We start from the raw sequence: 17206 nt of genomic DNA on the forward strand, positions 1-17206 counted from the left end.
AACGCCAAAGCGAACGGCGAACGCTTTACATGAAATGGTTTGGTCCATGAAATGTTTTGGTCCATTCGCAACGCCAAAGCGAACGGCGAACGGCTTGCGAGTACAGTGACAATCCCCCCGGGGTTTTAATTAGTTTTAAAACATCGTTTAACGCCAACATAGCGCCAACATAGTTTGCCGACGGGAAATAAATGAATACGCTCTCAAATGTGCCATCCGAGGCAGAGTGTGTTCGCCACGTTCGGCACACGCGATAGCTCGCTGCTCTCTGATTGGTTGAATCGTTTTTTGGACATAGCTCGGTAAGTAATTGTCCGATTAATATGAAACCTTGAAAAGGCACATCCTCGGGTCCCCAGCAATATACCTGGCAAGTTTAAAGTATATCGGACCCGTGGTTGTCGAGAAACAGCGGTCACAGACAAACAAACAAACACACAGAGATTACTGGAATTATAGATAGATGTTCCACTTGTTTGACCAGTCTGTGATTTTGTCCAGGTCTTCAGAGAGTGAGGAGGCAGCAGACTGCCGATCTGAGGGAAGAGGAATGGAGCGGCAGAGAGTGGAGTCATCAGCAAAGAGATAGAGAGGATTTTTGAGAGAGTCAGAGAGATCATTGATGAAGACCAGAAAAAGCACGGGGCCCAGAACACTGCCTTGGGGAACTCCAGCCTGAACAGGAAGAGGAGATGAGAGAAACCCATTCAGGGCCACACGTTGACGACGACTAGAGAGGAAGTCCGCCAGCCATGCGTGGAGATTTCCATGGATACCAAAGGAGGAGAGTTTGGTGAGCAGAGCGGGGTGCCAGACCGTGTCGAAGGCACGTGATATGTCGAGGGAGACAGCTCTAATTTCCTGTTTGGCATTGAGGACCTCCATCCATTGTTGAGACAGCAGAAGCAGTATGTCCAGAGTAGAGTGACCTGGTCTGAAACCAAATTGATGATCAGAGATCAAGCCATTGGAGAAGAGGAAAGATTTCATATCCGAAGCAATGATGGATTCCATGACTTTGCTGATAATTGGGAGAAGGCTGATTGGTCTGTAGTTGCTAGGATCTGTTTTTGCACCTTTTTTGTGCAAAGCGGTGATGTTGGCTGATTTCCAAGCAGATGGCAGTTGACCTTGAGCAAAAGAGAGGGTGAAGAGAACAGAGAGAGGGTGAGATAGAGCAGCAGAGCAGGATTTTAGGACCCGTGGGCTGATGCCGTCGGGTCCAGTTGCAGAATCAGAGTCGAGGGTTGACAGAAACTTTTCCACCTTGTCAGGAGGAAAGGACACGGAGTCCAGGAGCAGCAGGGTACGACTGGGTATGGTGGGTACAGAGAGGGATGGGTTTGGGACACAAGATTTAGAGGCAAACACAGAGTTGAGGCATTCAGCTTTTTCACGTGCGGAGTCAGCTGTGTAGCCATTTGAGGTAAGGGAGGGGATGGAGGGGGAACAAACACCAGAAACGGATTTGACCAGACGCCACCAGGATTTGGAAGAGGGAGACAGATAAGAGAGTTCGGTCTTGAGAACGGAGAGATATTGTTTCCTGGCTCTCCTGAGGGTGGACACACACTTGTTTCGGGCTTTGTGAAAGGAAATGAGATTTCCTTCCGTTGGATTTGCTTTCCAGGAGACGAAGGCAAGTTGTTTCTGGGCAACAGCCTCACCACAAGATTCCGTGTACCATGGACGGGAGGAAGGGTATGACAACTGAAGACGAGATGGGATAAATCTGTGCATGAGAGAGAGCAATTTACTTTGGAAGAATTCCCAGGATGAGTTGATGTCAGAGGTGGTAGAGATGGGAGACCAGTCCAGATGATTGATGGCTGCTTGAAGACCGTGCCAGTTGGCCTGAGTGAAATGCCAGACTCGTCGACGCTGAGCAGGCTCCCTGAGGATGGTCAGAGAGATGTCCACTTTAACAAGGACATGATCAGATGATCCGATCGCAGCAGAAGAAGAGCAGCAGACATTTTCAGGGAAGTTAGTCATAACCAAGTCCAGAAGAGAAGATGTTCCGTTGACTGAGATCCGGGTCGGGAAATTGACAGATTGTGTCAGTCCCAGTGAGTCGCAGAAGTCCTTTGCTGAGGAGCCATGGCTGGTGAGAGAGGTACCCAAATTAACGTTTACAAACTGCGGAGTCAGTTACTCCAAATTAACGTTTACAAACCGTTATGCCTGGCTAGCCCTACAGTCTGAGTGCGCAGATTTACGCAGAACACATGCCCATCTCAATCAAGGTACCCGACCATCGAAAAAGCTGACCAATATTAAAGATGTGAAAAGGTTCTTGATTTCAGTTACTATCTCAAAAGACGGGTTATTGGTTGTCCGATATCACGACCCCTTCCAACCTTCCCGTGAACGCATCGTTATTCCTCGCCTAGTCCTGGACGGCCTTGTCACAGCTCTCTACATCAAGCTTGATCACCCGTCTTGCCACCAACTTAAGCAAGTGATGCATTGCCACTTCTTTGCTCTTGACATGGATAGGTCCATCAACCATGTAACTACCAGTTGCCACCACTATGGTTCCCTGCGAAAAATCACTCCGCGCGCCATTCTTCAACCGTCTGATGATCCTCCCAAAACAGTTGATGTGACTTTTGCAGCAGATGTCGTAAAGCGTGGGTGTCAACTGATCTTGGTCTTGTGTGAGTGCATTACTTCATACACCCGTTCCTCTCTCATTTATGACGAACACCATGACACCCTACGTGACTTCCTGCTCGGACTCATCAGTGAACTTCATCCGATGGAGGGGCCACCTGCTGTCATCCAGACTGATCAAGCCTTTGCATTCAGTTCTCTCACTGATGACAAGCTCCTACAAGATCACCGAATCTCCTTCGAGCTTGGTCGCATCAAAAACCCCAACAATAACCCTGTTGCCGAGAAAGCCATTCAGAAATTAGAAGCTGCATTACTACACCAAGACCCTTTATGAGGTCCAGTGTCACCTCGTCAGCTTTCCACAGCTACTGCCTGATTAAATTCATGTATCGGTTCTCACGGCATGTCTGCATGGGAAATGTGGACACAATGTGACCAGTTCACTAACCACCAGATTCCGATCTTGGATCAGAACCTTATCCGAGAGCAGCATGCCTAATGCTCCTGGAACCATATTTATAGCGAGAAGTCCAAGTCCCCATCAACAAAATGCTCTGCTACTCCGACAGTTCATGTTGGAGACCTGGTGTACTTACATTCAGATGGATCCAAGTCTCAAGCACGGGAACGTTACCTGGTTGTGTCTGTGGATGGGAACTGTTGCGACATCCGCAAGTTCGTCGTATCGTGTACTACGAGTACAATCTGAATGTTACATGGTACCCACGTGGACAACACATACCATCCCGCATCCGCACAGAGATTCCTGTGATGATTCTCTCGGTTATGAAGACGACTCAGATAGGCCACCTATTGCTCCCCCCCGATCCACCTCACATACCTCCCATTCTGTCGACTCCAGCTGAACGTGTTCTGCCCCCAAGTCCTCCTGCGGTTCTACCCTTTATGTTTCAACCATCCCGTGATTCCCAAGTCCAACGCCGTGGTGTTTACAGCACGGCAACTGCGTCACCTCGTATTAGGAAGTCAGGACGTCTACATTCACGCCCCAAACACTTGGATGACTAGGTTCTTGATGGATGAGTGGTTGCATATGTGTCAATGGGGCAGTATAATCCCGAGGCACCTGAGGACAGTCTATCCAGTGATGGCGCTTTTCCTCTTAACTTGGCATCGTCGGTCTACTGCCTTCAGGCACATGTGCAAATACTGTTCTGGTTTTCAGTTTTGTGACATCCCGGCAATGCAGTAGTGAATGGTTCGACTGAATTTCGCTGGTGTGTATTCCCAATAGTGTACGTTTCGTCTACATCTTGATATATCACAAGTGCATGCTGATTTGTATGAGTAGTGAAAGTCAGGAAGCCATTAGTGGTGTTGGCTTTGCATGTCATAGTCATACGTAGAGAGTTTGAAGAGTAAGGTGGGGTGGCAGACTGTATCGAAAGCTGAAGATATGTTCAAAGAGACGGCCATTATCTCAGGGTCTAGAGAGATGGCCTCAATCCATTATTGGGAGAGCATAAGCAGCAGGTCCAAGATGGAGTGACCAGATCGGAATCCATATTGATGATCTGAGATGAGGACATCAGAGAAAAGGAAAGATTTGATGCCAATTGTGACTGCGATTATGGATCCCATGACCTTGCTGATGGTTGGAAATAAGCTGATGGGGTTTATAATTTAGGGGAGCCGCTTTTGCACCTTGTTTATGCAATGTGGTAATGTTGGCAGATATCCAAGCAGATGGAAGATGACTGAGAGCAAATAATTGGGTGAACAGAGTAGAAAGAGTATGTGCAAGAGCAGCAGAGCAAATTTTTAGGACTCGTGAGCAGATGCCTTCAGGTCCAGTTGCAAAATCAGGGTCGAGGGTTGCGTACTGTTTTTGTAGTTACTATTTTTTGGTTGGGTACATCTTTTTTTATCAACTACGTGTAATTTTTCTCATATTTACAAATATACATAAACTCGTGGAATAGCAAGGTTACAGAGTATAAAAAGGCAATGTACTGATAGTAAAGCAACAGTGTACATACAACAAGAAAGGAAATGAACAAACACAAAAAGAAGAGCCAAAGGTGGAGTGGAACCACAACAACCTGGCTCTTTCTTCTCTTCTTCTTTCCAGTCTCCCATTCCCCTTTTTAGTCTACTTGCCAGCAATGTGAACCCGGAAATGTTGAGTACCCCAAAGTTTTAAGTTAGAAATGTACAGTATGGGTCCCCAGCACTTAGAAACTGCCGGATACTAACTCGCATATGTTGGGCAATTAGCAAAATTAGCATTAATAGCATTAACCCTATCAAACATAGGCCTGGGACACGGAAATTTCTGTTTCGCTCTATTGCTCCACTTTTATTCACAGGTATTAGAGGTAACAAAGGCAAGTACCATACCAAACTAGAATAATATGACTGTGGGTAAATAATATCCTCAAAATTAAAACACAAGTATACCCAAAATTATCAGAGCTGAAAAATATGTGCACTAGTTACACAACATAAAACTTCCATCAAGAAAGAGCATCTTGCACTTCTACTACTCTGCACCGTTGTAAAGCATATCCTCATCATAAAACTCATCCTCATCGTCTTCATCTCCTGACTCTACATTCTTGTCATATTGCTCTTCTTGCTGTGAGTGTGTGAGTGTGTTGCAACATGTACTATCAGAGCCTTTGCAGAAGCCGTAGCTGGTGCAGGCCAGGCCTGCAGCTACGCAGCTGCACTTTGCTGTTAAACAGGGCTTTAACCCAGCTTTGCAGCTACAGCTGATCATTTCCAACACGGCAGGAGGAGCAACGGGGCTTGCATCCAGGATGGGCATGATGACTTCCTCTCCCTTCTCGCCTTCCTTCTTATTCCATCCAAACTCTGTTATGTCCACAGCTGGTGGGTCAGGGCAGTCTGCTGCTTTCCAAAGCAGCACCTGTAGATGGGCACGCCGTCCATGGAGGAGGGCGTTGCGCTCTGTAGGAGGCAGTGTCTTCAGTGCTGGGGGGGTTTTGCGCTTTCGGTAGATGTCATATCTGGCGACGTTCAGAGATGCCGACTCCCTCTCGTTGTACAGAGCCAGGAAGAAACCACTCACTGCCTCTGTAATCTGTAAATCAGTAGCTCCCTCCTCTCCGATGAAGTGAAGCAGGTCACCAGGTACTACTCTCATGGCCTTGAGTGCGGACACCTTCCCTTTGCCCGCGGGATAGGAGGTGGTGTCACATCCGGAGAGAGCATGCATAGCCAGGATGGAGTGACACTGCTCACCGAGATTCTCTACTGTCGAATTGATGTTGAGAATAGTGCCATCCCATCTCTCCATCTGCAGGTTACATGTGATACCCACCTTCCAGCACCAATAGACCATGAGTACGAAAACATCAGTGTCGTCGCTGAGAATGCGGACAGTTTCAGCTCTGCGACTGGCTGCATCCAACATGTATGAGATGAGGGAGACGTCAGTCTCGTCATAAGTGACAATACTGTCTGCTTTGCTGACCATCTTGATGTGATCTCCTATGCTGTGTGTGCACAGGAGCTCACCCAGTCTCAGTTTGTTTGTCTTGTTCTTCATCACTTTGTCACGGCTAGGTAGAGGGGTTGTCAGTGAGAGTCGGTACTCTGTTGAGCTCTCCCCAGCTCTTCTCTGCCTCTCGTGGTCTTTGGCAGAGTCTTGCTCATACCGGTCAAAGATCACAAATGTTTCGGTGATGTAGCGTTTAAGCCGGCGTCCCATGCTGGCTGCGAGGTCAGCCACAGTGCCTGACGATGGCCACACCACGTGGTAGATGAGCTGCGATGCATCAACGAGTACAACATGTGGTGGGTGGGGATTGGGGGCAAGGATTCCAAGACGCTGGACGATCACAGACTTGTTACCTTTCCTGAGGCATCCATACTCATCGATGATGGATGCAGGGACCGGGCCGAGCTCGTAGTCAAAGAGGGCAGAGAGCTCCATTCTTCTCTTGCTCCCCACCACCAGCAGCCGAGCAAACAACGCCTCAAGGTCACATATGATCTTCGCATTGACCTTCACTCTTTTTTTGGTGAATGTCATTGTCACCACCTTATTTGAGATGGGTACATGAAATCTCTCAGAAAGTGATGAAGAGAACAGTGTGCTCATGTCCTGTCCGATCTTCAATGCATCTTGCACATTCACCTTTTCATCTGCCACCTGGCCATTTGTGATATGGTGGAGGGTCGCGGTCTCTATGGTGAGTGGATGGGAGTTTTCCTGTAGCACTCTCAGGATTTTAGCCCGGTCCTCCGCGTCCAATTCCCGCCGTCCTTTACCCTCTTCTTTGTGTCTGTTGGGCTTCATTGTCTTATCCGGTGCTTCAGCATCGTCGTAAATCTCATGCAATGACTTGGAGAGATAGGAGCAGATGCCGAAAGATTGGATCCACATGGCGACCTGCTCAGGGTTGTTGGAGATGCCCTTCATGCCTCATACTCCCTTCCCTTGCTTGATGCATGTCTGCTCCCCAAACATGTCTCCACTCACTGCAGCTGCACCATCAGAGTGGCAGCACACATGGCTTCCAGTGTAAAGGTCATCCTTGGCAGTAGCAGGAAGGTACTGCATGTCGCGCAGATGCCATGTGATCCATCTTGCGTAGTGGTGATGACCGGCAGCAAAGAAATAAGGCAGCATCTCTTCAAGGCAGTGTTGTTGCAGCATCCAATCACCCTCTCTTTCTGCTCGCCAGAACCTGTGAGCTATTAGGGTAGGGGTGATGAAACAATCCACCCATAGCTGGCCTGTGGGGTGCTCTTTGGCTTTCTCCAGGAATGCCGTTAACTGCTCGTGAGTCTTCTCTCCCTCCTCTAAGAAGTCATGAAGAAGAGCAGACACAACCATACGGAAGGCTCGCATAGCCTTGGGCCAGGCCTTCCCGTTGAAGATGGATTTCAGGCCTCCAAATGATGCACCGACTAGCTCCTCCACACCTGTTGAATTCATCAGTTGTCCGATTGAGCCGATGAATGACATGAGAGTGTGCATCATCCCAGGTCTGAGAACCACTGATGACCATCGCTGCAGATCACTCCACTTGATCAGGCAAGCGATCATAGAGCGAAACAGAAATTTCAGTGTCCCAGGCCTATGTTTGATAGGGTTAATGCTATTAATGCTAATTTTGCTAATTGCCCAACATATGCAAGTTAGCATCCGGCAGTTTCTAAGTGCTGGGGACCCATACTGTACATTTCTAACTTAAAACGTTGGGGTACTCAACATTTCCGGGTTCACAAGAGGGCTCTATAGGCTTGGCAAGTAGACTATTTCTTTTCTCTGGATTCTGACTTCTGATATTTTGCAATTAATTTCAACCCCGCTCCACAATGCACATTTAAGATATCAGTGTAATATATAGACAACATATTTAATTTATCTTTCTCACATATACCATGCACTCATTATACTCACTTTCACTCCATATATTTACATTCCTTATCCTTCCAAAAAGCCTGGCCTCGACGAGGACTATATAGTCCGTGACTGAAGTCATTGACGTTAAAAAAAAAAAGACCGAAAGTCTAACAGCGGCGTAGCCGTAGTACTCTAATCGCTGCAACGTACAGCAGTCCATGTGTAAAAACACATGACAGGTTCGACCGCTTCGACGACATGTTTGGCCTGTATGGCATATAAATTAAAATGTCGGTCGGTGGAGTCAGCCGTCGTACGCTATCGGTGCGATGTCGTCTCCCGTAATGATGCAGTGTGACGAAAGGACACAAAACTGCCGCTACTTTTTCGAGTCTCCTCGAGCAATGATGGTGTGTTTGCCATCATATTGCCTTTCCATGGCTGGTACACACGAGTAGGTGTGTGGTATAGACGGGGGGTCGCCACTCCTCTCCGTCCTTCTGCCGGCCGTTGGGGAATTCACCCTCTTCCGCCCATGATGTTGGAGTCGACTGGACTCTCATCCACAAGATGTACAGAGCCATCTGCCATTTAACCCACATGGCTGCGGACCGTTACCCTGGTAAGGGGGGCTGACAGGTACTACACCTTGCCCACAGGTAACCTGGGATTATGCGAGGCAGGGGCATCCATCTCCCTGAGGTATCAGAGGACACCCACATACGAAATATATACATAAGGCTAATGATAACATCCGCATACGAAGACGCTACTTTAATATATAGAAGATGATATATTTTAACCTCCAGTAACTTTGCAGTCACTACAAAGGGATTAGTGTTCCGATTAGATTTACGATAATATTAATGTTGCTTTATCATTACTAGGGCGTGCCCGTACGTGGGTGAAAAAAAAACATGCGTGCAAACAACAACAACAAAAAAAAACTTTGAAACCACGTGGCAGTAACGACCACAGAACCCCCCCCTCTATTTACATGAAATGGTTTGGTCCATTCGCAAAGCCAAAGCGAACGGCTTGCGAGTACGGTAGAACCCCCCCCCCCCTCTATTTACATGAAATGGTTTGGTCCATTCGCAAAGCCAAAGCGAACGGCTTGCGAGTACGGTGACCATACCTTGGGAACCACTTGTCCGATTAATTTCAAACCTTTCAAACCTTCAAGATTACGAAAATGATATTACTATTAAAAAACCATGGCTAATTCCCTTACTTCCGTGGATATCTATCTATAATTCCAGCAATCTCTGTGTGTGTGTGTGTGTGTCTGTGTGTGTGTGTGTGTCTGTGTGTGTGTTTGTTTGTCTGTGACCGCTGTTTCTCGACAACCACGGGTCCGATATACTTTAAACTTGCCAGGTATATTGCTGGGGACCCGAGGATGTGCCTTTTCAAGGTTTTAAATTAATCGCAGAAGTAGTTACCGAGCTATGTCCAAAAAACGATTCAACCAATCAGAGAGCAGCGAGTTATCGCGTGTGCCGAACGTGGCGAACACACTCTGCCTCGGACGGCACATTTGAGAGCGTATTCATTTATTTCACGTTGGCAAACTATGTTGGCGTTAAACTATGTTTTAAAACTAATTAAAGCTACTTTGCGATTCATCGTAACTGCGATTCGTAACTGCCGTTCGCTTTGGCTTTGCGAATGGACCAAACCATTTCATGTAAATAGAGGGGGGGGGGGGGGGATTGTCACCGTACTCGCAAGCCGTTCGCCGTTCGCTTTGGCGTTGCGAATGGACCAAAACATTTCATGAACCAAACCATTTCATGTAAAGCGTTCGCCGTTCGCTTTGGCGTTGCGAATGGACCAAAACATTTCATGGACCAAACCATTTCATGTAAATAGAGGGGGGGGGGGGGGGATTGTCACCGTACTCGCACCCACGTACCCACGTACCCACGTACGGGCATTGCACCCACGTACGGGCATGCCCTAGTCTATCTATAATTCCAGTAATCTCTGTGTGTATGTATGTATGTATGTCTGTATGTCTGTGACCGCTGTTTCTCGACAACCACGGGTTCGATATACTTGAAACTTGCCAGGTATATTGCTGGGGACCCGAGGATGTGCCTTTTCAAGGTTTCATATTAATCGGACAAGTAGTTACCGAGCTATGTCCAAAAAACGATTCAACCAATCAGAGAGCAGCGAGCTATCACGTGTGCCGAACGTGCCGAACAGACTCTGCCTCGGACGGCACATTTGAGAGCGTATTCATTTATTTCACGTTGGCAAACTATGTTGCCGCTATGTTGGCGTTAAACTATGTTTTAAAACTAATTAAAACTAATTTGCGATTCTTTCGCTTTCCTGCGCGTTTGTGCACGTTATGGCGATTTCTTTACCAAACTCCGCAAGCCGTTCGCTTTGGACCAAACCATTTCATGTAAATAGAGGGGGGGGATTGTCACCGTACTCGCAAGCCGTTCGCTTTGGACCAAACCATTTCATGTAAATAGAGGGGGGGGGGGGGGGGGGGGATTGTCACCGTACTCGCAAGCCGTTCGCTTTGGACCAAACCATTTCATGTAAATAGAGGGGGGGGGGGGGGGGGGGATATAATTTTAGATATATATATAGTACGGGCATGCCCTAGTTTACTATAATGTTATTAGTATTAACGCTATTATTATTATTATGAAAACAATGCCACGGTATTAAGAAAGCTGGGATAATTTGTCCCAAGCAGCCTGAAGGTGAGGCATGAAGGCCTGATGCCTAAGGCCTATAAGTACTGTGTCGTTGGAAGATCCGTAACGTCAATGCTTTTGATATTTGATGATAATTTTAACACTCAGTTTGTTTGTGTTTCACACTGCATGAAAAACATAAAGGTAGAGCATGGCGATTGTGATACATGACAGGTTCAACGATATGTTCGGCCTGAACAGTATAGGAATCAAAATGGCGGAGTATGGAGTCAGCCGTTGTACGCCGTAATGACATCAGACGTAATCACATCACCCTTTCATGTGACCAGATCCTCAGCTCTGTTTGGTATATGTTTGAGGGGACATCCATCGTATGGATGACATACCCTGGTACAGACATGCATACATATATACATACATACATACAAACATACTATTACGTTTGTGGGGGTAGGTGATGACATACCCTAGTACAGATAGGATTGTGTAGTATTAGCATGGACCGCGTTCTCAAAGGAAGCCCTTTGCGGGGTTGAGATTGGCCGTTTGCGGGGTCATCAACCTTGCGGGGTTGAGATTGGCCAGGGTGATTGGTCAAGATGGATTCCCAAATACCTGCTTACCAATCTCTCCGCAAAGCAGGGAGATAATTTCTGCCTGGGCCACGGATATGATGGAAATTGCCGAGCGGTTTAGCAATCCGCGACTCGAGCCATTAGCAATAAGCCTAACCCGATTCTGAGCGGTTCTGAAATCGTGCCCCCAGTACTCAATTGAGGAAAAGATGGAAGCGATCGAATGAGAGGAAATCAGAAGGTAAAGAAAGAACAAATATGATTTATTACTATACTACTAAAAGAGGAAGCGAAAGAAGGGCATGTACAGGGAGAAGAGCAAAAGGACACAGGGCAAGCTTACACAGTCTTAAATATCACGCCCAGGACAATACAGACAGACTTACACGAAAGGGGAATAGCAGGAAGGAGGAGAAGGTCCAGGCAGATGGCAGGGGAGGAAGGTCCGGGCAGATGGTTCAGGCGTTGAGATCCGGCTCCAGGTTCACGCTCCACTCTGGTCCACACTTTGGTTCCGCGGCGAAACCCGGCAGGCGGTGCGGTTAGTATTGCCGCGGTATTGTCGGCGCGAGTGGACCGACTCTCTCACTCAGCTTCGTGTCTGGTCTCGTTCTCTGGTACCTCTTTGGCTCTCCCTTCTGCTCTGCCTCACAACCTCCTCAACTTCTAAGTAGTCCCACACGAGCGCTTTTATCACGCGCTCGCGTATCAAGCCGCATGCTCTTTAGGTCCGCCTACCGGTGAACACGCCTCGGCCCTGATTGGTCGCGAGGGTTCACCGGCTCCTCCCTTCGTGACACGTTGATGGGGCCACGCCTCACTCGGACAACTCCTCCCCCTTTTTCTCCAGCTTGACCGCGTGGTTAATGGCGCTTGGAGCCAGCGCTACGGCTGGCAGAGACACGCAATCCAATTTGGAGGGAGGCTAAGCCGCAAAATGAACAGAATTGAAAAGGGGCCTAGGTTATTTGATTAATGCAATGCAGAGTCAAACTATTGGAAACAGAGCCTTACCTGAAACACATACTAATGAAATAACTGAAGAAGGTCCTATGGTGTCCTACGTGTTGCTCGTGGACTATAAACTATGGGTGCAACCTTTTTAAATGAAGATAATTATTTACAAGAATTATTATTTACAAATGCCAGTTCTAAAAACCGTAACACTATATATATATATTGTTACGGACCGCGGATAAGATGTTGTGTTTGCTGAGCGGATGGCCCCGCGGCCGTACAGTTACCCCGACTAACCCGATTCCCGAACGTTGGCCGGATCGTGCCACAGATATTCAATAGGGAAAAGACTAAGGCGACACGGATGTGAAGAAGAAGCAGACAAAATGGTTGGAAATACGAATATAATTTATTTGCTATTTACAGGCTCAAAAAAACCAAGGAGAAGGAAAGATAAGAAAATAATATACAGAAGATATTAGACACAGTGCAACGCTAGCTTATACAAACTTAATTAACCCAAGGACAGAACAAACAAAACAAACTCACGTACACAAGAAGGATGGAAAGGCAGGAGGTGGATGGCTGGAGGGAGAGGAAGGTCCAATGGTACTGCAGCACGATCGGCGTGTTTGACCGCCGCCGTTCCTTCGCGGCCCTGCTCCGGAACTGCCGTCAAGGCCCCATGCTGCTGTCGTTGCTGCTGTGGCTGCGGCTGCTCTGGGGACGTCGCGTGCTTTGCCAGGACTCGTCTGGTCCAACCACACAACTGAACAACGTGCTTGCTTCTTGCCCAACTCTCTTGCTTGGTCCAACTTTGGCGAGCAAGGCGACGAATAGCAGGCTTTGTGCTTCCCTGGACGATCTCTCCTGGATGATCTTCTCACGCAGTACCTTGCGTGCGCGCTTTTATAGCGCCTCCGGCGATCAAGCCGCCGGCCTTCAGGACACGCCCCTCGGTGTGCTCACCTCGGCCCTGGTTGGTCGCGCGACCCTTTGGCTCCGCCCTTGATGACGACGGGCGGGCACGCCCATCTTCCCCGACCCCAGCACATGTTCAATGGTGGTTTTGGAGGGGATGTAATTGGCAATCGAGGCTTGGCAACGATGAAAGGGGAATGTGAAAAGGAATCTACTCTATTTCTCTTGGTGCAATGGAGTGTCATCTTAATGGAAGACAAGGCCTTACCCTAATACACATAATAAAGATATAACTATTGAACAGGGGTATTCTATGATTGGCTAACGTGTATGCTTTATGGACTAATTATGGGACGCCCTTTGACCTTTACACAACACTGGAGGCAGGAGGGTCCAGAATCAAGCAATATTAATAAAACACACAATAAAAAAAATACAATCCTCATATCCACAACAATATATATATATACAGACTTGGCATTTAATATGGAATATTTTTTTGTGGGGGTGAACTTACTTTTCAAGATGTCTTAGAACCAAAAGTTCATTGGAATTATGTTGAAATTATTCTAGATTTTGTTAATGTGACCTTTAAAAGAAACAAAAACCACATTTGACATTTCGAAACAAATAAATTGATCCTTGAAAGTGATGGAAACTGATATCGAACTCAATTCATGGACAGTACTGTGTTAAACTTCTGTACGTTTTCCAGAAGTATCTGTTTATTTTGCACATTAGCCAAATATTTTTTTAACAAAAACAAAAGTTAAATTACGACTGGGATTACGGACAGTAAAATTACAGTTCAGTACTTCGTGTAACCCCCACGAGCATTCAGGAGAGCACGTACACGTTGAGGCATGCTGTTCACGAGATTTGCCCAGGTTTGGACAGGAATCGCTTGCCATGCAGTGACAATAGCCTGCTGCAATTCACGCACAGAGGTCGGCTGCTGGTCCAAGTGGTCGATTTGACACGTTAATTCTGCCCACAAGTTCTCTATCAGATTCATATCCGGGGACATGGCAGGCCACTCCATATGCTCGACACCACGGTCAGCAAGAAAGTGTTGGATCATGCGAGCACAATGAGGCCGTGCATTGTCATCTTGGAAGACAAAGTTTCCTCGAAAGGCTGCACGAGCAAATGGAAGCAATGTTTCTTCCCGAATGGCCCTGTACTTAAACTGGTTCAGGTTTCCATTCAGAACAACCAGGTCAGTTTTGCCCCCTGCATGAAAAGCAGCCCAAACGGTCACCCCACCACCTCCAGCTTGGACTCTTGGCACTATACAATCTTCGTTGTTGGCTTCATGCACTTGTCTGCGCCCTCAGACATGGCCATCTTGACGATAGACAAGAAATCAAGACTCGTCACTGAAGATCACGTGATTCCAGTGTCCTGGCTGCCATTGACGGTGCTCTCTGGCCCACTGCAATCGGCGGTGGCGGTGTTGTCTTGTCAGGCATGGCTTTCTCAGGGGAGGCCTGGCACAATAGCCTGCTTGAACCAGTCGTTGGTTGACTAGCCTTCTGGATACAGGCACATTTGTCAGTTGCTGCCACTCAGCCCTAAGCCGATTAGCTGACTTGGTACGGCCATTGCGGACTAACCGGTGCAGCTGGCGATCATCCCTCCTTGTGGTTCTGCGGGGACGTCCTGGCGTCGATATTGGAGGAGGGACACCCCTCTGAGCATTTCGTTTCGTGATCTTTGACACCTGACCTTGAGTGATGACATACTGCCGAGCAATAGCACACTGTTTCATGCCGGAATTTTGTAAAGCCACCACTCCATGACAAACAACATTGTCGAGTTGACGGACCATCTCCAGAGGAAGCGGCAATAACTTTTGTAGATGTGCAGCAGTTGTTTTCCACTAATACAGAACGCAACAACCCTTATATACCCGATTCTGAAGCCAATCGTCAAATGTACCTGTCCGTACATTTTGTCACGCCACCTGTGATATAATCCTGTTATTGACTTCTTGCTGCGACAGACAATCAGTGACATGGTTCTTTTAACAAAGAAATCACCGAAGCGTAAAATAAACTCACCAGATTGATATTCTGAGTTCAGAAAGGAAACCCAAGTCAAGAAAAAAAAAAATATTCCATATTAAATGCCAAGTCTGTATATATATATATATATATATATATATATATATATATATTATAAAAGATAAAGTGTCAATCAAGGAAGCAGCAAGCACTTACACTGACACTGCAATTACACCGATCTCCCAGATTGAGAGCATGTCCTCCAACCATTACACCCCTGAGTCTACTTCGTGTCACATAAGGAGAGAGTATGTCGCATTTTTAAAGAAGGTAGCATGTTTTTTGTTTCCTGTGCAGATTGTGTCCCCATCAGCTATTCGTACAGCCCCAAAGACTTCAACAGAGATATCATCACGTGGTCAATTACCTTCAACAAACAAGTAAGTAAACTATCATGGGCTGGTACTGTCATTCAGGTTGTGCGGCCAGTTCCACACCTGGAAAATGCAGTTTTACTTTTCCGATGGCATTTTTGTTTTCTTTACAAGCTCGAGGTTTGAGGTGACAGTGTGTGAACTGCCAATCATAAATGGGCTTGTGCAAGTCCAAAATACTGCTCTCAGGTTTGGTGATCGTGATTACCGATGAACCTCCTCAACCTCAACGCAGGTTTCAAATTTGGGATGGGATTACACTGCTCTTTTACACAATGTTTTTTTATGCAGTACACTTGTAGGTAAAAAAAATTGTGTAAAAAAAAAAAAAAAAAAATTTTTTTTTAAACCTTAAGGAAAGTGTACATTGTCAAGGAATATAAATCTGGTGTGGTGGGCAGAGTAAATGGCGAAGGTAGTCAGTGATAAGGATGTTTATTTTATTGCATGCAAGGTTCTATCTGAGGTATATAGATTACAGTAGATCGAGGCTCAGGTTCTTGCCCAATGATAAAAATGTAATGCCTCAAGCTCAGGTTTCCTCCCTCTCAGTTTTTAGTATTAAACAGCAGGAGTGACTTAAAGGGTAATAATACGTGTTTGTGGTTTCTAATATATTTTTTTACTTCTGTTTTGGGGGCCCCAGGAAAGGCCAAGGTAAGCTATTTATTTTGCTCAAGGAGGAAAAAACCCCTTGGGGAGGGGAGATTTGCTAAAAATGTTTACAAAAGTGTGTTTATTACTATGGTTGGTTGAACGTATGTGTAATATGTCAAGGTGAAGCTCTTTGTTTTATCTTGACTTAGTTCACAAATGTCCTTGCCATCCTGGTTGACTGCAGCAGGCCTATAAACTTTATAGAAGAGCTGATGACTCATTCACCACGTGATGCTGCAGTCCAAGAATAACTTGTTCCTTCTTTGAGGCGATCCTTGCTCGTGGTGCAAAACAGATTTTTTTTTTAACTTAAACTGTCCACCACAGGTAAATATATTTCTCCTGCTTTGAAACTGTCAACACCACGAGCAAGCTTAGCTCTTAGCTCTGAGCAAGCTCTTAGCTCTTTCACGAGCCTCGATCTTGTATACAACAAAAAAAAAAAGAAAAAAAAAAAGCGACCTTGCACAAAACGGATGGGTCTTCAGGGTGTTTTGGGTCTTCAGGGTGTTTTGGGTCGTCAGGGTGTTTTGGGTCGTCAGGGTGTTTTGGGTCTTCAGGGTGTTTTGGGTCTTCGGGGTGTTTTGGGTCTTCGGGGTGTTTTGGGTCACCGGGGTGTTTTGGGTCATCGGGGTGTTTTGGGTCATCGGGGTGTTTTGGGTCATCGGGGTGTTTTGGGTCATCGGGATGTTTTGGGTCTTCGGGGTGTTTTGGGTCTTCGGGGTGTTTTGGGTCTTCGGGGTGTTTTGGGTCTTCGGGGTGTTTTGGGTCTTCTGGGTGTTTTGGGTCTTCAGGGTGTTTTGGGTCTTCAGGGTGTTTTGGGTCTTCAGCGTGTTTTGGGTTTTCCGGGTGTTTTGGGTCTTCATGGTGTTTTGGGTCTTTGGGGCCATTTGGGTTTTCAGCTCTTTTGGAATCTCTGGGCCTTAAAGGGTGTTTTGGGTCTTCGGTGTCTTTGGGGTCTTTGTGGTGTTTTGGGTCTTCAGGTTTTTATGTGTCTTCAGGCTTTTTGGGG

The 17206-nt window shown here is 46.7% G+C and overlaps 1 protein-coding gene across 1 annotated transcript in view; it reads left to right on the forward strand.

The window, feature by feature from the left end:
* LOC137439236 (uncharacterized) overlaps positions 1-15663 on the forward strand; it is a 91016-nt gene extending 75353 nt beyond the window's left edge. Inside the window, exons 9-10 of the mRNA XM_078767956.1 lie at positions 15461-15543; positions 15652-15663. Of these exons, the coding sequence (XP_078624082.1) occupies positions 15461-15543; positions 15652-15663 (95 nt within the window). The remainder of the gene's footprint in view (positions 1-15460; positions 15544-15651) is intronic.
* The last annotated feature ends 1543 nt before the right edge of the window (positions 15664-17206 follow it).

Source organism: Myxine glutinosa, chromosome 14 (genome assembly GCF_964187855.1).
Source record: "Myxine glutinosa chromosome 14, kmMyxGlut1.1, whole genome shotgun sequence".
In the NCBI taxonomy this organism is placed as follows: domain Eukaryota; kingdom Metazoa; phylum Chordata; class Myxini; order Myxiniformes; family Myxinidae; genus Myxine; species Myxine glutinosa.